The 26057-nt window shown below is 40.5% G+C and overlaps 1 protein-coding gene across 4 annotated transcripts; it reads left to right on the top strand.

Moving 5' to 3' along the window:
- The first annotated feature begins 2191 nt into the window (after nucleotides 1-2191).
- CFAP206 (cilia and flagella associated protein 206) lies at nucleotides 2192-24482 on the top strand. Of its 4 annotated transcripts, XM_057412448.1 has the most exons (13): nucleotides 7770-7861; nucleotides 8076-8184; nucleotides 9787-9870; nucleotides 10177-10267; nucleotides 11361-11549; nucleotides 11790-11948; nucleotides 13684-13892; nucleotides 15183-15302; nucleotides 16858-17056; nucleotides 17766-17903; nucleotides 19902-20095; nucleotides 21130-21273; nucleotides 24177-24482. In XM_057412448.1, the coding sequence occupies exons 2-13, from the start codon at nucleotides 8077-8079 to the stop codon at nucleotides 24405-24407; spliced, it is 1866 nt and encodes a 621-aa protein (XP_057268431.1). In that variant the 5' UTR covers nucleotides 7770-7861; nucleotide 8076; the 3' UTR covers nucleotides 24408-24482. The 4 variants fall into 4 exon arrangements, with proteins under 4 accessions (XP_057268434.1, XP_057268431.1, XP_057268430.1 ...); XM_057412451.1 differs by lacking the exons at nucleotides 7770-7861; nucleotides 8076-8184 and adding an exon at nucleotides 2192-2333; XM_057412447.1 differs by lacking the exon at nucleotides 7770-7861 and having other exon boundaries at nucleotides 8039-8184.
- Nucleotides 24483-26057: the final 1575 nt, after the last annotated feature.

Below are 26057 nucleotides of genomic sequence, written 5' to 3'. Positions count from 1 at the left end.
AGTAAAAAACTATCTTAATGAATCTGATGTGCATGGAGCAGAGGAGTGGTGAGTCTGCTGAGGATGCCAAAAGTACAGTTGACAACAGTTTAAAAGCCACATTCTTGGATGTGTGCTGGAGGCAGGAACTTCTTGAAGAATATTTTGCAGCATCTTTCTCCCTCCCCCTGGCAGTGACCATCATGTCACTGTATGTGCACACACTGTAGGCAGTTTGTGCATTCAGAGTCATTCAAAAAGCTTAGAAATAAGCTTTAATGCCAGTGTTGCCTTCCTTCAAAAACCTTTACTCTAGGAGGAAGAGGATATTCTTCAATGTGAAGTAAGAGCAGATGTCTTTTTGCAGAGTGGTAGAGCTGGCTGGAGGGGTTGAAGGTCTTCTGAAGTAAAGAAGTCTCCTTGTCATACACAGGCCTCCTTTCCTTATTTCAGCAGTATGGACTAAATGACTATCTTTAAGTCCTTTTCAGACACATTTTATTTCTATAGTTAAATGGTTACTTCTAATGACATGTTTTCTGTACTTGTCATTTCACAAATTGCTTTCCAGTCTCCTCAGGGTATTATCTGTCTAAATATTGTTTTCATTTCTATTACCAAGATTAGCTGTCATACCAGACTGAAAAAGTAATCACAGCTGGTCAGTGCTGTGTATCTGTAGAAAAATCTCAGAATTCATTTCTAAACTGAAAGGTCAGAAGAAGTGTTAATTCAGCGATCTTTCTGATTTTCTAAGAGTTACCAGGCATCCCATGATGTTAAAATACCCCTTTTTTCTAGTCCTTAGTGCTGCTTTTGAAGATCACTACAAACAGGCACAGCTCTCTAAAGAGTTATTCTGCCAAATACTCAGCACAAGTTGACAGAATCTCAAGCCTTAACAGCTGCTCTAGGGGAGAGAAGCTGCACTGGGAGTAGAATTGGGTTTGGCCAACAAAATTCAGAATTCTGGAGAAGGATTTGAAATTTGTACATAAGTGCAAGAGTATCCATGTAGTTTCTAGCTCCTGTCTTGACATGGTGAAAACACTGCAGGAGTACACTCTGGAGTAGTGTGGGTAATATTCCCCTCGCACTCCCTGTCCGATGCACTGATCATTCTCTTCATTTCTGACAGATGAATGAAGAGCATCTTTGTACATTAGTGAGAAGTCTATAGCTGGATAAAAGTGAGCTGAGTGAGAAGTTGATTTACAAACTGTGAAATAATCACATTCCCAATATTAGTGCATTTTTTGCTCTCTACTAAGGGAGTCAGAGCCACAGCAGCATATTTCCTATAACATTTTCTCCTCTATCTGTTTAATGGGTAATTGTGTTTCTGTAACTTTGGAAGAAGTTCCTATAGCCTGAACTAAGAAGGAAGTCCTCAGTCCTGGATGCCATCAGTGTGGGGTGCTGCCCAGCGGTTGTTTCTTACACTTGTTCAGGTTGTGGGAAAGTTACTGCATCACTTTCAGTTTTGGGTTTGTTTTGTTTTCTTTTACATAGTTGGGCCTGTTGCAATGACTAAGCATTGCACAAGAAGGTGGCCTCCTGTAAAAAAGAATATTAATGTTATTGAATCTCTATAATCTGCACAGACATAAGCACTATTTAATATCTAGCTAACCCATGAAATAGCAGTGTGTGCTTTTGGTTAAACTTCAGCTCTTTTGGAACTTAACTCAGTAGGAATATGTGGCAACTACTTGATCTATCTCAAGGAGTCTATGATAAGTCCTGGACCTAATTTTCAACAGATTTTTTTTTAGAGGGATGATTAATGGAAAACAGGCTTGATCTGTGTTATTTTTATTAATGCATTTGGCCGAAATGTTAATGTAATGTTAACATTGTCTAGGAGCCTTAGATAGTAATTCATATGAAGACAGCTGAATAATGCATCTTTTGCAGGAGTTTCTAGTTGAGGAACTCGATGATAGTATGTTTGGAGTCTCTCAGTTCCCTCTCCATAGTGAATGCCAGAACTCTCAAGCTTTGAAGGACAGTTTTGCTCCGCACCCTTTTCTGTAACCTGGCAAATACAGTGCATCCATTGCCCTTACTCAGGCATGCACGCTAGCAATAGTGCATTTGTTAACTGGGTTTCTATGGCTAGGTTTGGTTTGGTTGTTTGGTTTTTGGTTTTGGTTTGAGTTTTGGGGTGTTTTTTTTTCAGAAATGCCCAAATGAAGAGTAAACCTTTAGTGCTGTGTTATCTGTGACTGAATTTTTCAATTTCTAAGTTAAAAGCCAAATTGGACTTCTTTGTCCAGCAAAATCTTGATGGCTTGGGAACACGTTCATCCTGGGGACAACAGTCACCTTCCCTGATCGGAGTTCCCTATACAGTGAGTAAATTTAAACTTTCTGCTAGGTACCCTCATATTTTAGTAAAAATCTGATATAGTGAGAATTATGGGGAGGCACAGTGCTGGCATACCCAGGTATACCTTCTTCACTGCAGCAAAATGATGGAGCTGGGAGAAGAAGACAGAAAATCAGTCTAACATTCCTTTACCATCGTGTGAATGTGTCACAAGCTGAGCCGGCCAGTGCCATCAGATGGCACTATGTGGTGCTCCAAGCAAGGCAGTGCAAGCACACAGGCCTCCAAATGCTGATGGAGGAGGAAGAAAGAATAATAACTCTTGCACCAAAACATTCTCAGCTTCAAAACTCATTTTTTTGTGAGCTAACAAACTGAAGAAGGTGGCGTGGCACATCTGTCCTCCCAAGGTAGAGGGCTCAGGTTGTGCTCTAAAATCACCTGCTGCATCACAATCACTGGTTCTAGGTTGTTTTCCCTTCAGCTCTGTGGTGTGAAAGCACCCAGCTGCAACTTTGTCCCCACAGTGGCAAATCGGGGGATATGCTTATGCTCGAGCCACCTATTGGGTAAATCTGCCTTATGGATATAGATGCAGAAAGAGGTTACTTCCTAAATGTGGCAGTTAATAGGTGATATGCTTTCCCTTGAAGAAAGCACTAGGCTGTCAACCTTTATAGCAATTTAAAAACTACTGTGTTTTTAATGACTCGTCAAATCCTTATATCACAAAAAAAAACCCCACTCTTTTTATTGTGTATCAGTACCAGTCAATGTCTCAGACACACCGCTGGGGGGAAGAGTTTATCTGTCTTTCAGTCTCTGAGCAGCTGTATATTGCGATTTTTGGAGGAAGGATTAAGGACTGTCTTTAATTCTAGTTACAAGAACACTGGATAAACCAGCCCTCTATTTCCAGGAACTATGTTTAAAAGTGAAAATTAATACTAATTCTAGGAAAAAATCCAGCTGCTTTGATCATGAAACACTGTTTTACAACCTAAGTCTTCAGTAGCATACCAACAAATTAAATTAATGTTGTGGTCTAATATAGACCACAAACCTTCCCTGAAACTAAGTTTTCTTTGGAAAACATATAATTAGCTGTTCTTCTCTTTCTTTCTTCCCTTTCCTTCTTCTTGCTTTTCAGGAAAAATCCCACCTATGGCTTCCTGCTTTCTCAGAAAGTATTTGTGTAAGCCTGTGAATGTGTTAGCCATAGCCTCTGACTGTTATGGATGGGAACTGGCTTTCTGCAGCTGTAAAATTGCAAATTACAGCACCAACTCTGCTACTGATAGTGTTTGGTTAAACTAAAACCACCCACTTTTAGCTGATAATCTTTTCAGGACAAAGCATTACCATCACTGCTTTGAGCACCAGGTTTTCTCACTGCCTTTTGAAATTTGCTTTTGTAGAGAGAAACCTGGTAGTGGCACCTTCTCTTTTTCCTCTTAATCCCCAGAACTACGTTATTCTGCTCCCCTCACTCCTCTCCACTTTTGATTGCATCATGTGTGATTTATTTAGAAGTGCAGAGGGGGATCTCTGCAACCCTAAACTCAGCAACAGGCTTCTGCTTCAGGAAGGGAGGCTGAAAGCTTTCCATCCTGCAATTTGTGGAAAAAGTGGTCCTGTAGGTTTTTGTTCCCTTGATAAATATCTTACTATAAGTACTGAGCTTAAGGCATTGATTTTTTATTTTTTTTTTTTTTTATGGGAATGCAGAAGACATATTAAGAAGCCCCATTAGCAGTGCTACTAGAATGAAACCTAACACTTCACAATGTCCGTTGCAGGGTTATTTTGAAGCCCACTCCACAGACCTTCCCAAAGTGTTTCCCACAGGTGATGCTGAAACTGACAGCACTGTAGCCTTGTGCACACACTGACAACATGGATGTAATCCTGCAGGTGCTCACCAGGTAGCATAGCATCATCTTAATTTTGTTGATAAGAGTGACTTGTCTGAGGTCACACAGGAAAAAAATTACCATCTCGATCCTATCTCAGTAGAGAGGCCTTAAATCACAGAGAAAGAATTAAATCAGGTGAAAACTGATGTAGTTTGTCAGATCTTATCCCTGCATTCCCTGTGCCTTTTGAGCTTACCTGATTGCCTTTTAAGGACATGGTTTTTAAAGATAATTAACTCACTATTACTCTTTCCTCTCTCTGACATGTAAAAGCTTGAACTAACTGAGTATTGACTAACTGAACTAGTTACAGCAAAGCATTGCTATCATTCATCAGCACGCTCACTGGTGTGTGGAAGAGCTGGGGATGAACTTGGGGCTCACTGGGCCACTGCCTGTGGGCTGTAACCCCATTAACACCTGCAGGAATTGCCATCTCCAGCAGCAAGCATGATATCTGAAAGCAAGCTTGGCTCTCTTGCTTGCATTGCAGAGTTAAGTAGCCTTGTCTGTGCCACCTCTGCATCCAGCAGTCACTGTATACAACTCACACAAGTCTGTGTATACATATATACATGCATATATCTACATATTGTTTGCATTTATTTATCTGCATCAGTTCTGGCTGGGATGGAGTTTGCTTTCTTCACAGCAGCCCCTGTGGTGCTGTGCTTTGGATTTGTGGCTAAACCAATGTTGATAACATATGGGTGTTTTGCCTGTCTGCTTGCGCAGCCTCAAGGTTTTCTTTTTCCTACTCTGCCCTACTGGCAACTAGGCTGGGCACAAGCAAGAATCTGGGAGGGGACACAGCTGGGACAGCTGACCCAAACTGGCCATGCCATATAATATCATGCTTAGCTACAAAAGCTAAGATAGAGGGAGGAGGCAGGGATTTGTCTGTGGGGGTTTTTGTCTTCCATGGTGGCCCTTGCTCTGAGAGTGGGCATCCATCTGCTTGTGGGAGCTGGTGAGTGACTGCCTTTTCATTGGTTGGGGGTGGTGGTGGCTGTGGTTGTGGTATCCCTCTTTCCTTTACTTTTTAAATGGTCTATGTTTTGACTCATGAGTTTTCTTGCTTTTGCTCTTCCCATCTTCTCACCAGCCCTACTGCAGGGTTTGGGAGAGAGCAAACAGCAGTTTGGGTGCTTTGCTGGTGTTTGGGGTCAACCCAACACTGCCTTTTTGGCACCCAATATGGGGCTTCAGGAGGGGACGAGATAACAACAGACTTGTCAGAGATTGTGATTGGCTGTTTTCAGCCTTTGCTGTTTGCTGTGTTACTGTGTTTTGCCCTGGAGGACCTATGGTAAAAGTGGTCTTGAGCTTGGAGTTTGGCCCCTACAGTGCTGCTCCATCTCTTGGAGGCAATCGGTGATTACACCTTCCACCTCATCCCTAGGGGACAGGTCTCCCTGGCAGTGCTACTACAATGGACCCCGTCCTTCTGAAGACTCTGGACAATGGGATCACTCATGCTGCTGTGTGCTGTCAGCCTGGTTTGGAAGCTGGATGCTTCTGGTGTGGGTAATGACAGTGTCCCCATGCCCCCTGCTGCACACCGCCCCCTACCACCTCCTTGAACCCCCAGCCCAGCAGCCCTGGTTCTGCCCTCAGTGGTGCCTCTGTGGATGCCCTGGTGGGGGGTGAGGCTGAGGGATGTGCCCCAGCACAGACGATTCCTGGGTGGGAAGGGGTGTGGGAGGGCTTGGGCAGGTGCCTGCAGTGGTTCTCACCCGCAGCGGTGTAGCAGTTCACACCTGAGGAGCTGTGGAGGCCTGCTGAGGTGGTTGAGCACCCGAAGGCCAGTTGTCTCATCTACGCAGAGACAGCAGCTCCTGGTGCTGTGCTGGGGCCTGGCCTACACCTACTGGGCCTTTCTCCAGCAGCTACATATGGGCAAGCCAGCCTCTGCACCCAGGCACGTGAAAATGGACGTGGTGGCTGAAGCAGAGACCTGGCTGCTGGCTACCACAGAGACCCAGATGCCAGCTACCTCCAAAGAGAAGCAGCAGAAGCAGAGGTCCACCCCCTTGGTGAGGGAGAAGGAGGAGGGAGCAGAGCAGCCCTGGGGGCAGCAGTAGGAGGCAGGCAGGAGGCAGAAAAAGCCTGCTGCTTCTTCCCTGGTGTGAGATGCAGAGATATTTCACCACCAGGCAAGCGGATGCTCCAGTGCTAGGACATGGGGACCAGCAGCCTGGCTCTGGAGGGCTGGGAAGTGCCCCCCTCACGAGCGACCATCCTGTCAATGGGATGGGGAGAAGTGGGGCCGCTGCCTGCAGTCTCTGGAGCTGCTCCCCTAGGCAGTGAAGGAGAAGTATCCCTTCAAAGTGGACCTACCCAGGGAAGTGGACCACCGCAGAGGAAGGTGGTCTACAGTGACCTGGACAACAACCATGTCTCCAAAGATACGGATATTGTCCAGTGCTTGCAGGCCTTGTGGTGGCAGCTAGTGTGAGGCACGATACTGGCCTACACTTGCTCCCTGAGGGACTGGCAGGCTGCCCTGCCACCACCTTGAGCTCAAGCCCAAAGAACTGTAAATAAAACAGAGACTATGCAAAGAAATAAATCACAGCGCTGTGCCTGCTCCTCTTCCTGCCCCCTCCTACCCTCGTAAGCTCCTTTGGAAGATATTCAAATATATCGAAGGTATGTGTGTTTTGCATCTGCATATATATACACACACATATATATACATGTGTATATACATAGGTACACGTGTATATGCAGCCACAACTTCTCTGTTCCAGTGCCTCACCACCCTCATAGTAAAGAATTTCCTCCTAATATCTAATTTAAATCTAATCTTTTTCAGTTTAAAGTCATTCCCCCCTGTCCTATCCCAACATGCCCTTGTAAAAAGCCCCCCCCAAGATTTCTTGTAGGCTCTGGAAGGCTGCTATAAGGTCTCCCTGGAGCCTTCTCTTCTCCAGAACAAGCCTAGCTCTCTCAGCCTGTCTTCACGGGAGAGGTGCTCCAACCCTCTGAGCATCTTTGTGGCTTCTTCTGGACTTGCTCTAAAGGTCCACATCCCTCTTGTGTTGGGAGATCCAGAGCTGCACACAGGACTTCAGGTGAGGTCTTACGAGTGTGGAGCAGACGGGCAGGATCACCTCCCTTGGCCTGCTGATCATGCTTCTTTTGATGCTGGTCATGATAACAGTTGGGTTTCATGGCTGTAAGTGCACACTGCTGGCTCATGTTGAGCTTCCCGTCAGCCAGCACCCCTAAGTCCTTCTCAGAGCTGCTCTAAATCACTTATCCACCCAGCCTGTATTTGCGCTTGGGATTGTCCCAGCCCATGTGCAGGATGTTGCACATCGCCACGTTGAACTTCATGTGGATGTTTATGCACATATCTACATATACTCCTACGCCTCTTTATACACATTTGGTACATACGCAGGCACATATGTACCTATATTTTGCATGTACGCCCACATAAATATTCTTTGCCCACAGACACACATCCACAGCCCCACCCTCAGCGCTCCCCCCAGACGGCGGCGGCAGAGGCCGGGCCGCGTCCCCATGGCAACCCTGGTGGCTGCTGCCCGCCTGCGGCCTTTTTTTACCGCTCGTCGCCGGCCGGGACAGGACAGGGCGGGGGGTGTGCGTGAACACGGTTCAGGTGGGTTCGGGACGTTCTGTGGGCGCCCGTATGCGGTGGGAGAGCTGCGGGGCAGGGACGGGGGTGCCCTGGCAGGCGGCCGAGGCGCAGGAGCCGGAGGGGGCTGCGGGCGGCGGTACCGCGGCACGAGGGACCTGAGCCCCACGTGGTTGGAAAGCGCTCCCGACCTCTTCTTAAACGACTGCTGATCCCGTTAACGCGTGTGCTTGTCCAGCATGTCCTCCGACCAGACCAGGAATGTCGTCAGGAAAATCATTCGCGAGATCGGACAGGAATGCGCCACCCAGGGACAAACTGTTCCTGAAACCTTAGTGGCTTTCATGGTAAGGGCAAAGTAAATGTTCAGGGCTGCTTTTTATTGTTATTTCATATGGGCGCTTTTCTAATCACGTTCAAATTCTGCTATGGAGCGTAAAATATTGAGGTAAATATGTCTTGATAGCCTACAGATGAGAAGTTTCAGACCTGTGTGCCTGTAGCTTGGCACTTCAAACTGGTTTTTGAGGCTTTTATGAGGTAAGGGATTAATTTTACGTGAGGTCAGTAGTTCCCCTGAAGTCGCCAACACTGCTTGGACGGAATGATGTAGGAGAGGATGGAAATTATTCCTTTGGTCTTAAAAGTCAACAAATGCAAAACGACGAGTCCATGGCTGGGATGGCAGTAGCCGAGGCTGTCAGGGGTGACTTGGACTTTGAGGTTTCTGATTGCCCACACTAAGAAGTTTTAAAGGGATGTTCAGTGACATTCAATAGAGGGTCCTAAAATCATGGAAAAGTAGTTAATTCCTCTGAAATGCTGTCTATGTGAATATAAGGCCCTGAAAAGGATGCAGGCCCTGAGTCCTGAGAACTCTTTGAACTCCCAAGTTTTCTTCTGCAGGGAGAGAAACCATTTGATTTTGTTTCTAAAGTGAAAAAGAGAAGTGTTCCCAAGTTTAAATAACATTTCTTCCCACTCTCATAAATGAACAAAAAGGCATGACTCATAAGCAAATGTTTATTTCAGCAGCTGTATTTATTCTTTGACTTTTACCTCTTCCCTCTACTGTGATGGATTCTTTTGTTTGTTTCTCTGTTTTGCCAGGGCCACGTAGTATAAATGGGCTGCTGAATCTTTGAAGGAGTGGGCTTGGATCCCACTTAAACTAAAAATGCAATGGAATCAATCTCAGTGCTGTCCTTGGTAGACAACTTAGTTATCCTAAAAAATATTACACACTGTGGCATCTCCTCTTAGGACACACAGCAGTGCTGCAGAATATAGTCCGAATGCATCGGCAAAGCTCAGTCTGAAGAAAGATGGAGCTAGGTTCTTTTTTTATGTATGGTATAAGAACAGAATCAGCTCTCAATAAACTTGTAAATGAATGTAAATGGTGCACAGCAGTACTGTTAGTCTGCCTTTCTCTAAATGTGACATCATGGTATTAAAAAAATACATTGGGTTCAGAAGCAGTGTTGATCAATTGAACATGATCAGTAAAACTTACGTGAATTATAGTGAGAGAAGATCCTATACTGGGCAAGATATGCAGCATGCATACCAGCTGCAAACACGCAGATAGTTCCCTGTATGCAGAACGGAATGGATTTTTTTATCCAAATGGTAAACATTTATACTAATGCATATAACAACCACAATGGATTTTTATAAGATTTTACTTACAAAAAAATATTTTCAAGAAAGGAGATGCATTGAAATATTTCTCTGCAAAGTTGCATCACAAATAGATTTTTCCCCCCTTATATCTGAGAACTAAGATTGAAACTGGCAGCATGTGAAATGATGTAACTTTGTTTCATTATAAAAGATTGAAATAGTAAAGAAATACTGACTGCATTAGACTTTTTCAGGAAACAAAAGGTTAGTTGCAGAGTGTATGTTGAGATGTAAAATAATAGCTTTCTTTTGGCAACCTCTAGGTGAAAGCTGTTGCTTTAGATCCAAGAAATGACTTTAAAGTGGATCAAATCCTTACAAAAGAAGATGTGCAAAATATTATCCAGGTAATTCTGACATCATGTTGAAAGTCAGCACTTAGTTAAGACTGTAGCGTTATTTGCTACCAGTTCCTGTAGCTAAAATGCCGTTTTATTCTGGTGTGAACACTTTCAAAATTTTAATGCTACTTTTTCTCTCGTGGTTCTGTAGCTAAAGACTAGACTGTGTGTTTCTTCATGTAAATAAATGCCTTATACAGAGAGAATGGCAACAAGGGGGGGTCTACTGCAATTGTGAAAGCTGCAGCATAATCGCTGTCAGTTCAGACTTTTCCCCAGAGAAAGAACTCACTTCTCTGCCTCTCTTCTTAGCTCTGTGTTACCAGACTGCTTGACACAACAAACCCATCCCTGAGCACAATTAAGATGCAAGTTTACTTTGATATGAACTATGCAAACCGAGGTAATTTCAAATATGTTTCCATAGAAGAAGTTGATACTGAGTTAAGGATTCAATATCTCTCTCTGTAGGGCTAACAATGATACCTCTCAGATGACTATTGGTAGTAAAGCAAAATAAAAATCCCTGGAGAACTGTGCTGCTTAGAAGTATGGTGTTCCAGTATGGATATAGTAGAGGAAAAAAAGTACATTAGATTTGAAAGTACACTCATCCTGTCTGAGAGGTTTGCTAAACGTAATGTGTTAGATCGCTTGAGAACAATTATGCTTTCAGGTGCACTAGTTAGCTGCCTTCAGCAAGAAAAACTTATGCACCTGTGTATTTGAAAGAGAACTAGTACCCGGAACTGCACTGTGTCTGAAAGAGAACTTGATGTTTTATCAATAGCCCTAACAGAGAGATATGAGCAATCTTGAACAATCAGTTACAGTTTTAACTGAGTATATTTTTGTCTTATCAGTGGTAACTTCATATGGTCTGAGAATGGGAATGTGGAAGAAAAATTACCTGGAGAAAATGTCTCTCCTGTAACTGTAACTTCAGATCCAAATGGGACACTGAGGGCTGGCTGGGAAACAGAGGGCAGAACAAAAGTAGACAAAAAATAAACATTTCTGTGTGGGGAGGTAATGAAAATGTTTTCTTGTTAGCATGGATTAAACCCAAAAACTAGCAACACTACGAAGCTGCTCCATAGTCCTTTGAATATAAAGAGCTCAGTAAGCTCAGTAAGTCTAGGAAGATTCTGGGATCCTGAGTAGTCTTCAGTTTTGAGCATGTAACTTTAGGCATGTATCATGTGTGTGTGCTAGGTCCTATTGCAGTCAGAGGAGTTCAGAGAGCCAGAGACTTGCTGATTAATTTGGTCTGAATAGTTCTCTGGACTCTACTGACTGATGTTAATCATGATAATTACATTAATGTTTAACTCCACTGTTGTTAATTATAATGGTATGGTACCTTAAATATCTCTTACACATTTCTGCTTCCAAAACCTTTAGTGTTCTGACTTGGTGGAAATGAACCGGACCCTCTGTATAAGCCAAATTCCAAAGAATTTAAATGGCACTTTCTAACTGTTCTTTTTTCCTAGCTGAATTCCTCAGTGAGCAGCACCGTGTTCTGGAGGCAAGGCTGGCTCCTGTGGTCAGAGATATCACAGACAGTTGTCCTCATCTGCAAGAAGAAATGGAAAATGTGCATCGAAAGATCGTTAGCTATGTGCTGCTGGCCTCTGGCCTAGGATCCCCAACAGATATTGGGGTTGTCAGGGAGGTAACAGGTCAGTAAGCTCCCAGGTGTGAAATTGGGTTTTTCTTACTGAAAAATGAAATTTCGTCTTATCTTTGATGGCTTTTACATACAGCTGTTGTAAACTAGAGTGAATGCTTACTACCTAGTGTCACTGCTCAGCCTTGAAATCTAAATTTGCCGTAGATTTCCTACTTTTTGCAGTTGTTCAGGAGAGGGTATTTTTGCTTGTTTAATGGTTTTTCTGTTCCCTCATACTTAATGCTTGTAGCTGCCCTGCAGAGTGTATTCCCCCAGAGAGAGATAATGACTTTCACCTCACTTGGTAAGAAGAGCAAAGGGCAACAGCTGAAAACTTTTGCCATGCTAGTCACAGGAATTCGGTTGTACAACAAGGCATGTGGGAAAGGAGGAAACAGCATTGATGACTGTAAGTAGATAACTGCATTTGGGCTGTGTATTCCCAAATAATTCTCCCTGGCCTTCTTCACTGGAGCAGCTCCAATAATATCCCATCTCTAGGTAAACAGCTTTGACTCAGAGCCTGTAAATCTGAAGGAAAAGTAAATATTTGGTATCGATTATAGGATTCCACATAGGCTACTACTTTTTAGCTAAGAGAAAGCCCTGTGTGGTTGTTGTGGAAGTATTATCTGTGTTAACTTCATGCACTAATTCAGTTCATGATAACTTGTTCCATGATCCCTTGCCATTAAGTTAATTAAATATGTAATGTTTGCCTTTAAAAGTAGTTAAAATCTTAAAAGGACACTGTCAATCCAGTTACAATTTTCTGTTAAGTATGTGTGATGAGAAGTGATAAAAGTTGCTGAGCTGTATTCTGGTAATTTAGAGTATGAGGTTCTTAATGTATTCTCAAAAATCTTGCATTTTGAATATTTCTGCTTCTTCAATAAGCAAAAAAAAAAGCTGTCAGTGGCCACCCTGAAATTTTTCAAGAGCTGTATTCAGTGTAGGGCAATACTTTCTATTCCTCTTACTTTTTCTTTTCCCCCAAAGCCCCATTATTTCTGGTAAATTTACAATTAATAACCAAATAAATGACTGGTCAGTGGAAATGTTTTTGTTAATATGTGTGCAGTGTTGTAGCTCATTGTGGAGACTTATTTGTATGAAGGGTCTGCAGCCCAATTTTAGGTTAAAACCTTTTATTTTAAAAGGCTGGAGTTTCTGGAGTAAAGATTACAACACATACTTTTCCTGATAAGAAAACTGTGCTTTATTGGAAAGCAAAGCACTGGCTTAGCTAGACGGGATTTTAAGTAAAGCACAGAAAAAGAAGTAAGCAACTTTCTAGATTTGGTGATAATTCTTTTTTTTTTTCTCATATGCTAAGCAAGGCATTGTTGGTTTTCTATTTTTAAAACATATACTTACCCACAAATGTCAGCTTTCTGTGTTGTGGCTGAGTCTACTCTAGGTTCGCTGGGCCCGAGTTACAGCGTGAGAGAGCATTCAACTATTGTGGTTCTACGAAAGGCACAATTTACAACATGTTGTGGTCTTTGTCACTATAATATCTGTGGGATTTAGAATAGATAGTATGATTGTTAATCCTGTTATCTTTGTTGGCTTACTATAATATGGGCTTTTTTGCACTAAGCTGTTTACATACGATTTAATGGAAAAAACACAGCATGAATGCTCTTAGCTGAGGAGATAAAATGGATGTCTTTATGCTTAGGGGTAGTATTTAGATCGCTAAAGCCTTAATGTAAGTGTTAGCAGCAGTCTCACCTGGGCTTGGTTTTCTACCCTGCTTCCAAAAAGTAAATCAGCCAAGTGCTCAGCTTTTTCCATCTGTGGTTAGACCACTCATAGTACCTGTACAAATTTAGTTCCCATTCTAGCTTTGTTGAATCTAACCTCTCTGTGCTCACAAGGGTTTGGGTAAACATACCTCAAGCACAATTCCTTGCACTGCTGCTTGCTGATGTTGCTAGCATGACAAGTATTTTGCAAATGAGGAAACCAAGAATCGAAAAATTGTGCTAAAAAGGAATTCACAAATATAAGGAAAAAATTTAGAGATCAAAAATGATCAAAATGGAAGACTGCTTTGCTCAAATACTGCATTTCAGCCATTTGCTAATGATTTAAATAATTATTTTTATACATATCTCGTATTTATTCTGCACAAATAGTGCCAGCCATTCTGAATGAAGCCATTCCATCAGCTACACGGACTATCGATGAAGGTCTTAATAATTGCCACCTACGGGCCCACCAGTACACAACTCTGTTGGAATCCATGCAGGAAGACCAACACAGGCATACACAGCTAAGTTCTTTTAAATTAAAAGAAGCCCTGTTCAATGTGAGACAATATGAGGCGTTCCTTTGCATCCTTCTGGTGAGATACCATCATGTTATATCCTGTGGGTTTTTATTGCAGATGCAATGTATTCAAATTACCTACTTGTACAGGACAGAAATGCAAGAAAAATTATTCAGAAATAAATGAAAAAAATAAGTATAGAATCATAGAATCATTTAGGTTAGAAAGAACGTTGAAGATCATTGGATCCAACCATTAATGTAGCACTGCCACATCCACCACTAAACCATGTCTATAAGTACCACATCTATATGTCTTTTAAATACCTCCAGGGGTGGTGACTCCACCACTCCCCTGAGCAGCCTGTGCCAGTGCTTGACAACCCTTTTGGTGAAGACATTTTTCTTAATATCCAATCTAAACCCTCCCATGTGCAACTTGAGGCCATTTCTTCTTGTCCTATCACTTGTTACCTGGGAGAAGAGTCTGACACTCCCCTCGCTACAACCTCCTCTCAGGTAGTTGTAGAGAGTTATAAGGTCTCCCCTCATCCTCCTTTTCTCCAGAGTAAGCAACCCCAGTTCCCTCATTTATCTGCCTATTCATCCTGATAGGGTGGTTTATAACAGATCCCCACCATGCTATCTGCTATATGAGAACCTACATCATCTGTCATACTGAACTTTGTACCTAACTTACTGGGTTTGGCTACTCTTAGCTAAAAGACAAAATGGATTGTTTGTTTCAGTGTATCTGTGCTTCCATTTAATTTCAGAAATTTTCCTCTTCTGATTTAATTTCATTAACAAAGAACTTTAAAAGCAGGACTTTTTTCTTGTTTTCCTAGTGATACACACTCTATCCCAAAAGGCATAAGAGAAAAAATCTCTGTGTTCAATCCATAAATCATCTCGATTTTAGTCTGAAGACATCCCCAACATATATGGAGTCATCAGAAATCTTTGAAGAATACAATTTAAGTTCTTGAAATCTGATGGGGTTTTGTTTGGTTGGATTTTGGTTTTGCTTTTTTTAAAGACCTTTACATTTGTCTTTTGAGAAACTGCAGTCTTTCCTGTATAGCATAAGGGTTAGAAAGATATTTCCTTTCTATTTTTTCTTTCCAATTCTCCTTAGTGTAAAAATGTTGAGGTTTTTTTGTAAAAAATTACTGGTGTATGTTGAGAGAAGTGCCTGGTTTTACACTTACAGAAAAATGTATTTTGTGGATAGTTAGGATACATTTCATTCCTTAAAACAGTTGTCTGAAATCAGTTGAATTAAGAGATCCAAGTAAATACTTATTACTAAATACTTGATTTTTTGACTGTCATACTTTTTACCTGAAGTAAGTTCTGTTTCCAGTCTGATGCAATTACAAGTGCTCAAGAAGTTGAAAAGATGCAAGTGCAGTTCGCAACAACAATGGAGCAGTTGAAAAACACAGTAGAGAATAAGGTTTCTGTCGATGCCAACGAAGTTTTTGTGAGTATTTTGAATGGAAACCCTATTTCTTCTTAATTATAAAAAAATACATAAGTATTATGAAATACTTTGCTGGTGTATTTTTGTACAGTTTGTATTAAGAAAAAGGCTATATTTTTGTCTCTATTATAACAGAATCTGTGATTTTTGAAGGGGCCAACTAAACAGAAAGGCTTGATCTCAAGGTGAAAGAAAAGCAAGATACGAAAAAGGAGAGAAGGAATTAAGTGGATTTTACTGTGCCTTGAGTAATTTGTCAGTATTTGTAGATTTACAGTGGTATTTTCCTGTTTTTGTAAATATTCTTTCCTGTTCCTTGCAGAAACTGTAAAGATGACAGATAACAGCACATCAGTGTGATTCTTTTGAAGTATTATTATTACAGTATTAGTCTTTGATAATCATTTTTCTAAAGAAATCAGGTTTATGTGACGGGGGTTTCAGCCTCTTTGCCCCTCCCAGTAGCTTCTGAAACTCTTGGCCAATTTCAGTTGAATTTGTCAGAGCCTGGCAATCTCAAATTATATGATTTTCTGCAAGTTTTGTGGAACACAACCAAGAGACAAAATTAGAGCCCTCCTAGGATCAAGTCTGAAGGACTTATCTGTAAGATAAGGCTTATATTTATTTTAGGAAACATAGTAGATTTCATTAATATTCTTTGTTAATTCTAGAAGGAATGATTGGGATCTTGCTGCCCTTACTTTAGTTTCTTCCATTTTTGTAACCATAAAATTTCCACAGCATATTAGAGATGCTGATGGATTCCAGAGCTGACTTTGTTGGCTGTTCTTATAATTATACTGTTAGCATGCATAAAATACAATGTTGTTTGTGTGCATTTCAGATTTGTTCAATCTCCTCTGTGTGTTTAGATGTAAAAGGGCACATTTTATGTCACTGACACTGAAATTGTCATTTATAGTCAGAGTTTGTAGGTTTCTGCTGTACATGTGTACAGCTGTATGTCAGCGTTGCTGCTGAGAATGGCAGATTCCAGTTCTGTTGGGAATGCTGTACCACTCTGGTGGTACAGCAGAGTACTTGCAAGTAAGGGCTTGTACCCCATTAATCTGTCACACCTGATGGCCTGGGGGCTGTGGTACCAAGTCACTCTAGAAGCAGGGCAGGCAAAATAACAAAACCTGATTTTTTGCACATATAAGGTATGGGTTTACTTCAGTTGGTAGTTAACCAGGTGCATTTCTTCTGAACAATTATTCCTGAACACCTTATTTTCAGTTGTAAAACTGTATTTCAGTGAAACACTAAATTCCAAGCATGTACTCAGAGTAATGCATTTCAGAAAGGCTGTGATGTAAAATGTAGAAAGGTACCATTCAGGCCTATAGGCCTATGTGCTGGCTGTACATTCTTTGGGTGTATGTGAAGGGAACTCCTCTTACTATGCCAGGAGCTTCCCTGGAATTTCTCAGTGCTGAAGGCCTTAGAGGTCAGCCCCACTTTGTTCATAGCAGAAACTCTGCACAGCACTTGGGTTACACTGCAGAAATAAAACAAATCTGGATTTCAGCTCATTTTCTTTATTTTCTAGCCTCTCTTTATTGCACTTTCTAACCTCTGGACCGGCTTTCAGGATGAGATGCTACTGATAAAGTTCCTCACAAGTATGACTAACAATCTACAACAGTTCTTGGAAATCCAGTCACAGCTTTTTCCTGAGGAACTGCTAACATCTCTTCTGGAAGGACTGACTGTGAAAAGTGATGAGGAAAGGTTAAGAGAAACCATGGGTACTGAAAGTTATTGCAGGTTTTGGTTTTCTTTGATTTCCCAAGATTTGGTGGTTTGAATTTTTTTTACAGAAGGTGTTCCATATGTATTTTTTAATAATCAGAATTTGCACAGTAAATTAAAATACAGCTTGTAGTGTGTGGATTTAGTTTTCAGGTAGCGTAGTCTGGGCTTTTACTTTTGTATATAAAAATATAAATATAGATGAAATTATAAATAATTATAAATAGTAAAATCTATAAAATATATCTACTGGATACAAACATGCCTTATAAAAATGGCAGAATGATCAGGGAAGAATACTTTTTTTTTAATTTCTTATGTTTGTTTATGTCTTTTTATACCTTTCAGAACTTCTGAAATGGAGGGGGAATAAAACTAATCTAACAGGACTTTGGTTACCAGACGTATTTGTTTGTAAGATGGTATCCCTAGCAACCAAGCTATACTTAAGGGGATTTGTAATGCCTGAGTGGGTGAAAACAAAACAGAAGAATAAGATATTACCTTCCTGTTGTTGTCCTCTGCTTCCAAAAAAAACTAATACTGCTAAAGAAGCCTCCTGCAGAACTGATTTTTCAGCAGGATCTCTCTTAAAGCAGGGCTAAAGTTTGGCTTTTGGGATCTTGGTCATCCCATAACAGTATTGTATTTTCAGCATCTGATGTTTTCTCACTGAAGTCCTTCCTTCATCCATCTTTTTCTTAGGAACCAGAGTGAATGTTTCTGATTTCAAGAACCAGGAATGGCTTTTTCCAGAGACTATTGATCATTTTGATCAGTTGCTAATCCAATACCATGGTTTCTGTGCACATGCGATTGGTGTAAAAGGCCTCACCCTCCCAGGTATTCTTTGTAGTTAAGTCTTTTCCATACTTTATATGTACACAAGTAATAGGGAAGATATAAAGACATGTTCTGAATGCATCCTCTAGCTAGAGTACTGTATTATCATGTTTGTAATTTTCACCCCAAATAACTTATTTCACCTGTTAAAGTATTTTTCTTTTAAAAATACACAAATAAACTGCCCTAAATAGAAGTTAAGAGGCTTTCAAGAGGAAGCAGGCACAAGCAAGCAGAGGCAGAAACAAGATGGAATGGATAAATGTTTTCCAACTGCTGTATCTGCGTCTGTATAACCTATGCTGCAGCTCAGTTCAGGCTTGTTTACTGCTGTTAATGTGTTTTAATACAGGCATAGGAAAATGGTCATTCCTTCTATTTTGCGTATCTGTGTGTTGCAAACACACCCGTTCATGCCTACATCATATGTATTTTTAAATAGCTGTTATAATGTACCAAGAATCTTCTCTGAAAAGAATGCAGAAGTGCACTTGATAAAGTCAAGGAATCATAGGGATTTTTTTGGTCTGTTCTAGGGTCATTTGTCTTGAGAGCAAGCCTGATTTCAGCTACCCCATCAATTCATGTTTTCTATCTTCCTATCCTTTATAGAACCTATCTATATAGGATTATTATTTTTTAATCTAAGGAATTTGGGAGGAAAATATTGCCATTAATTGGCAGTATTAAAAAAAAATACATATTTTATCAGCAGTGTAAATTGCTTATTTAGTATTACATATGAGAAAAACTGCCCTGGGCTGGACCAAAGGTTTCTCTAGCCCTGTATCTAATTTCTGCACATAGAAAATCATGAACACTTGAAGATTATGAATCAAGTAGGAATGATCCTTCCTTAATTATATCGTTCCCTGTTCTAGCAGTTAGTGGTTATGGGATTTCCTCAGATAAATGCTGAGACTGTAACTTTCTGTTGAATAATCCTTGAGAGACATTTTTCATTTATCTAATTGCTTTTTGAATGCATTTAGAGTTTGCCATGGAATATTAATACTGTCAAGAGTCCTGCAATTATAATTATATATACTATGAAAAGGTACCTCTTTTTAAGATGGTTTTAAGCTCTGGCTTAGTAATTTAATGAAAGACCTGATAGACTTTCTATTAGGAAAATTAGCAAATTGTAATTTTATATTACAATTCATGGTTTTATAACCTCCTATCATATTATTTATTTTTGCTTGCTTCTTTTTAATGCTGAAGAGGCCTCCTTCTTTAATCTCTTCTTCTGTGAAAATTATCCCAAGCCTCTGATTATTCCCAACTCCATTTTACTTCTTCATATTCTGTCATGTTGGAACAAAATGTAGTATTACAAATGTGGCATTCTATTTGCTTGTATGATTGCCACTGAGTAGTGCCATTTAGTATTTCAGGGCACTGTCTATGATGATTCTGGATCTTTCCTGGGCAATGACAGCTGAAGCAGAGCTGCCACTGTCATTGAGCTCAATTTGTGTTTTTCTATGTAAGTTATTCAGCCTTTATTGGCATTCCATTTTCTCTGTTATTGTCCAGCTTTTCAGATGCTTCATCTGCTTCTTCAGTTAATTTCAGTGTTATGCCCTTTGGTATAAATGGACTGCTGATCTGCAAGCAAATATTTCTGGGGATTATAGGGGAAATGTTTGTGGGTATGGGCTGTTTTCTTACACCTTTGCTGTAGGTGTTTTATCTGTTGTTTTTTTCGACAGATATGCAGTAAGGTGAGCTGGAAGTGAACTGGGCAAAAGCAGGTGTACTGACCTAACAAAATAGACTCGTCTGTCTCTAAAAAGCTTACTTTCAGGGGGTTATTCTGATTTCAGAAAAAAGGAAGTGAAACCGACTTGAGGAAAACACAGAATCTTGATTATGAATGTATTTTGTATTGGATAACATACTGTTAACCATTTTATTTTGTGGAGCTTGGTTTGTTTAGGTTTTTTGGCTTTTTTGGTTTGCTTTTGTTTTGTTTTGAATTTGTTTTTTTTTTAGGAAATCCTGCTGTTGGAATTTTGAAGCACAAGGAGAAATGTTACGTTTTTACTTCCAAAGAAGCTGCGTACATCTTTGCTCAAGATCCAGATAAGTTCATTCAGTTGAATGTAGAAAAAGCAAAAGAATATGCAGAGCTAATTCACCTGCTTGAGCTTCATCATCAGTTTGAATACCTTGTTCCATATGCACAGGTATACGTTGCTCATGTCTCTTGCTGAACAGCTCACTGATTGGTCTGTTCTTTCTAGAACATAAAGAGAACAGATGATAACAATCTTTAGAAGTATAGTCATTTGCCTGTCATACAGAAAGTCTGAAGGTCCATCTTTTCCAGGTCTTCAGAGTGTTGATGAGAAACATTTTCTCTTTATGTTGTTCTTACCTTATCTCTTCATAGGAGAGTACATAGAGCCAAAGGATTGTGACAGCAATAAAAGCTGTTTGTCCTTAGCCTAGAAAGATCCTGTGTCTGATGTTTCTTTTCCTTATTTTTGCAAAACTTAAAGGCACAATAAATAAGTGCAATAGAAGATAAGCCAGATACCTTATTAATTGGAGCTTTACCTTAGCAATTCGTCTGTATGTGCTGGATGAGGGTGGAATGATATCTGGGGACAAGAGTTATGGATTATATTACAAAATGAAAAGGGACTCATTAATCATGAATGTGACAATGCTACTATGTGAAATCCAAAGATTTTATTTGGATTCATAGACATTCTCTGTGATCCATTGTGAATTCTAGGTCCCTAGCAATGGAAAGAATGTAGTCTTGAACTGGCCGTTGGTGAGAAAGATACAGTTTATGTCCTGGCTCTGGCAGAGATGTAAGCACTTCTCCCAGTTATGTTGTCACTTTTAGTCCATTCATAAAGACAAACTAAGGTGCCTGCTTCATAAAATACTGGTGGCAGTGGTGATGGGACCCCTTCTTACCAGAATCCAATGATGAAGCACTCACTCGAGATGTGGACTCTGCAGCTGTGGCCTCTGCTTAAAGGGCTTTCTGACAGAAATTAAATCCATCTAATATTTAATGGTTTCTTCTTTTTGGTGGGGGCAGGAAGAAAAAAACACTGTTGAATGTAAAAAGTCATTATCCACTTGTGGTTTGCAGGTTTCTGTTTGCTTTTAAAAAGTAGCATATCCATTTGCTATTTTTCTGAGATGTCTGTGTTCTTCTTGGTAATGCCTTGCTTGGTTTTGTTTGTTTGTTTTCATCCAGGCCAGAACTCCAGACAAGTGTTTGATGAAACCAACTGTAAAACATGACAGTAGTTCTCAAACTGATACACATATCTTGCCTCCAACCATTGTGACATCCTATGAGTGGAATGAATGGGAAATGAGAAGAAAAGCTATCAAATTGGTTTGTATTGTTACTGCCAGATTTTCATTGTTGGATAACAAAGTTCAGAATAAATTACTGTAAACTTTTGTTCCTTGCAACATAAATCTAACCTTATTCAAAAACACACTTGGTTACAACTGGTGCAATATTTTTTTCCAGGTATTTTCTCTCCTTATTTCTAGACTTTCATATTCTCTCAGTTCTCCCATATTCTTCCCTAGTTTTTATGACCAGTGCTTCCACTGCTAAGGCTATTCATTCCAAGTTTTTCAGTTGCCTCCTCTAAGGAATAAGAATGTGTTTATTAGCTTGAATTCTAAAGTTGTTTCTCTACATTGAAATAAACAGGTTGAAGATATTACTATATACTTAATGTGTAAAAGAAAAAAGCCAACAAATCAATGAGAAACAACAGGTTGCAGAAAGGTTAAACTCTATTGCACGTTGAGTAATTTATATTAATATTCATTACCATCAAGGAAGAGGAGGAAAATGTCGTAACTGGCAGACAGAATGGTTAGGAATAACTTTGGATGTGTTTGACCCTGCAGAGGCTTTCTTTGAGCTAACTTACCCATCCTGGGAGGGTATCAAAGCATGAGGCCTCTTTCATATAGGACTGGAGTGGTAAGAAATGCAAGTAGGTTTTCTGTTGTATATATAAGCCAGAGGAAATGTTTGTTATAATATCATGATGATTTGCTTATGGATTGGAAAGCACAGTCTGTCAACAGAAGGTTGGCTGCATACATGAAAGCTTTTCAATATGCATATCTTTAAAAGCTTCTTTCTAGGGTTTGCCAGCACATGCAGAGGCCCATGTATAGCACCTGGTTTTCAGAATTCAATCAAAATGAACCTGTGAATACAGGGAATATTGCAGTTACCAATATTCACTGGACACAGAATACTGCAGGGTTGACTATGTTTTGTCTGTGAATTCATGCACTACAGAGGCCTATGGCCTGCTGTTCTGCTTATTTCTTTTCTGTTGTTCTTTTTGCCATGAAATCTTCAACATTATAAAATGAAGCCAAAATTCTGTACTGAGAAGTCTTGCCAGTGTTAACTGGCTTATAAAGGATTCTAAGTAATAGTTGTTCCTGAGGTATGTAAAGAAGCCAATTAGGTTTACAAGGGGCCTGGCTAAAAGCCTCTTTTGCTTCTTTAATGGGCAAAAGTACATAAATAAATGTAAGATGTGGTCAGTGACTTATTTTAGCATAAGCAAAAGTGGATGTTTCCCAATAGCTGAGCATGAAGACCATTCACAGGCAAATGTGTAGCTCATTAGTTTGAGATATTTAGAGAAAGTACTTTAAAGTACTAAGGGGTGTTTTAGCCTCAACTGTCCATACTGGAGATGAGTGATGCTGAGATGAAACAAAAAATCCCAGATGTATGCAAGTGTTTTGTCTATAGTGAGTAAGCTGAATGCGTAATATGGAGCTGATACAACATTTAGAATCAAAGTGCTAAAATATCAGGAAAACTTACCAATGTGTCTGTGAGTTTGATACTTTAAGGGAGCATTGGACATATTTTGGGATTTGTTAGAAAATGAGCTCTTACGTCTTAGTTTTCTTCCTGCTGTTCATAGTTAGCCAGAAAACTCACAGTGATAGTGATGAAGTGTTAAAATATGTCATTAGAACACCTATTTGATGTCACAAGTAAAATTTTCAGCTCACATTTGTTTCTCTGTGCAAGCACAGTTCCTTGCAGTAGCATGCATTTGGTTTTCAAGATGGATAAGCATAAAAGAGAGACAGTATCTCATGCCTGCTTTTGTTTTTAATTTTCATAAAAATCCTTGGAAAAAAGGACTAAAATACTGTCTTTCTACGCTATCTCTTCAGAAAGTTCTTTATTGTTCTTTTCTGTATTTTCCTTGGTGACACCATGCATAAGATTCAGCTGTATATTGAAATGTGTCTAAATACAGGTGCTTTAACTTCTGTTCTAGCTGAGAGGGACCTAGTTAGTGGAGTCTGGAGAACATTTTGACTCATCCCAATACAAACACTGAATTAGGCCAACTTAATCACTCTCCCGCTTCCACTGACTCCAGTCTCTGCTGACTGGACTGGACTCCAGGGTCTTTCTCACTCACATGCAGGGGCCTGGATCCTGCCACAAGACTGTATTTTTGTATTTTGATTACAACATTATGTCATAAGTTTTACAGTGTGTACATCTGCTGACATAGAAGGCTCATTGGACTAAGGAACATTTTGTTGTTTCAAGTGTTGACTTTGTAATATTAACATTATGAGAAGTGCTTTTTGTTGTTGCATATACAGCAGTTTCTGTGATTAAACAGAACTTTAATCATAAATTATCTTAACTTTTGCCCCTTGCCAAGGGATTAAAGAGCAATATCTTGAAAGAAGGCATTTTTCCCTTTTATCTGATACTTAGTGACACCAACCCCCAAACCCCATCGCACTTGGTAGAAACCAAAAGACTTGATCCCACAGCTGGCTTATCCATAATATTGTGCACCCTGATTGCAGATACCTAGAGGGACTTATCCAAACCTGACATCGTGGTCAGGGTGCTTTCAGACCTATTGAATTTAATTTGAAGTACTGAAGAGCTTATCATGAAACCAGTACTTTATTGTAACGAAACAAAGGCTTCAGCATTTAACAAAATATGAAGCAAAATGACTAAAGGAAAATAGGAAAGCCGTAAGAGGCTGGCTTAAAATTGTGTGGGTACATACATACATGTGTGCTGCTCACACACCCTGCTAGTTCAGGAGTTATCAAATCACAGTTGCAACTGTGTATTGGCAGTGGACCGTGTTCCAGGTTTGGGAAGCCTGGAGATGTAAAATATACAAACACACCTAAAGTATATTAGTGCTAAAATGCCAAAGCAGATTTTGCTTAATCTGCTACTTTTTGTGTCTTTAGGCTAATTTGCGCCGCAAATTAACTCATGCCATGCAGACTGATCTCAGCAATATGAGAAGACAGAACTGCACCCAACTGTACTTGCCAAAAGATGTTAGCACCCAGACTAAGCGTGACAACTCAAGTAATGTACCCAGACCACAGATTTTCCTGGAAGGTCTCCGAGGACAATTGTCTCCTACTACTCATATGGTCAAAGGAAACTTAACAAGAGCAGTAGATGAAACCTAAGTGAAAATGAGAAATCTGAAGATGTATATTGAATGTATAAATAAAATTCCCTGCATATATCTGAAATATGATAAAGATTTTACTGTGTCTGTTGATTCCAGGAGCAGTTGATTTATTTCATTTATCTTATCTGCTGGGGCTGCTGACTGGCATCAAGCGATAGACATTACAAGCTTGAAGCACCCACATTTTAAACAGCAATTTAGAATCAAGATGTTCCTAAAGATTTTAGCATAAACTAATATTTAAATGTGTAGTGTGTGTTCTTAGATTTTCTTGAGGTTTTAATACAACGATTGTCTGCTGACATATTGCCGCTGACAGCCGCGTCTTTGGTACATGGAAAGAATAATGTAAGACAAGTAGCTTTTATGAGATACAGAGGCAATGCTGCAGCTCCTGTGGAGGCATAATTCCCGTTGGTGTGAAATGAGAGCAGCATCATGGAGAAGGTCTTGGGGGTGTTGGTTCATGAAAAGTTTAATGTGACCCAGCAGTGTGCACTTGCAGCCCACAAAGCCAACTGTGTCCTGAGCTGCATCAACAGGAGCATGACCTGGTCAAGGGAGGTAGTCCTGCCCCACTGCTTTTGTGCAACCCCACCTGCAGTACTGCATCCAGCTCTGGATCCCCCAACATAGGAGGCATGTGGACCTGCTAGAGCAAGTCCAGAGGAGGCCACAAAGATGCTCAGGCGGCTGGATCAACCCTCCTTTGGAGACAGGCTGAGACTTGGGCTTGTTCAGCTTGGAGAAGAGAAGGCTCCAGTGAGACCTTATTGCAGCTTCCGTGCTTAAAGGGGGCCTATAAGAAAGCTGGAGGGGGACTTTTTACAAGGACATGTAATGACAGGACAAGGGGGAATGGCTTTAAACTGAAAGAGGGTAGATTTAGATTAGATATTAGGAAGAAATTCTTCACTATGAGGGCAGTGAGGCACTGGCACAGGTTGCCCAGAGAAGCTGGGGCTGCCCCATCCCTGGCAGTGTTCAAGGCCAGGCTGGATGGAGCTTTGAGTAACCTGGTCTAATGGAAGGTGTCCCTGCCCATGTCAGGGGTTTGGAACTATATGTGCTGTAAGGTCCCTTCCAACCCAAACCATTCTGTGATTCTATGAAATAAAACTGGTATGACGAGAGTCACCTGAATGTCACAGCTCCACCCTTACAGCAGAACTGTCAAGAAAGTAAAACCAGCAAAAGTAAATCACTCTCAGTCCTTGGGCCTCTCCATTCATTAACCCAAGTGTTTCTGCAGGGTAATAGGCATCACAAGTGTAGGCCAAGGCAGGGAGGCAGGGAAGAGAAAATTTACTTCCCATGGCTCTGGCAGCCTTTTAGGTCTCTAGCAATTTCTGTATTCATCAACTAAACAGCGTGCTGGTGAGCACGCTGAAACCATGGACCTTATCTCCAGGGCACCTTTTCAAAAGCTCTGTTTCACTTATGTTTGAAAAGCTAAAGCACAACAGGAAAAGGTTTTCAGCTTTATTTTGTTGTGGCAGGGAAATATATGCCAGGTCTTATCAAAGCAACTGCAGCTAGTATTTCTGTTTGTGAATCATGAGCTTCAAGATGAAACATCTCAAATGCAAGTAGGGGATACTTTAAAACAGAGATGCTTTTCACAACAACAAACAGCTCCAGAAGC

Source organism: Pezoporus wallicus, unplaced genomic scaffold (genome assembly GCF_028554395.1).
Source record: "Pezoporus wallicus isolate ANWC-B61680 ecotype Strahan unplaced genomic scaffold, APGP_CSIRO_Pwel_v1 contig_4788, whole genome shotgun sequence".
NCBI classification, from domain to species: Eukaryota; Metazoa; Chordata; class Aves; order Psittaciformes; family Psittacidae; genus Pezoporus; species Pezoporus wallicus.
The sequence above is the reverse complement of the archived record's forward strand: the minus strand, read 5'-3'. Positions and strand labels throughout refer to the sequence as shown.

What these genes read in the sequence shown, in the direction of transcription:
- CFAP206 (XM_057412448.1), top strand. Translation starts at nt 8,077, where the DNA reads ATGTCCTCCGACCAGACCAGGAATGTCGTCAGGAAAATCATTCGCGAG. An exon ending in AAGGTTAAGAGAAACCATGG is followed by an intron (nt 17,057 to 17,765) that starts GTACTGAAAGTT and finishes TCTTTTTCTTAG; the next exon opens with GAACCAGAGTGAATGTTTCT. An exon ending in AAAAGGCCTCACCCTCCCAG is followed by an intron (nt 17,904 to 19,901) that starts GTATTCTTTGTA and finishes TTTTTTTTTTAG; the next exon opens with GAAATCCTGCTGTTGGAATT.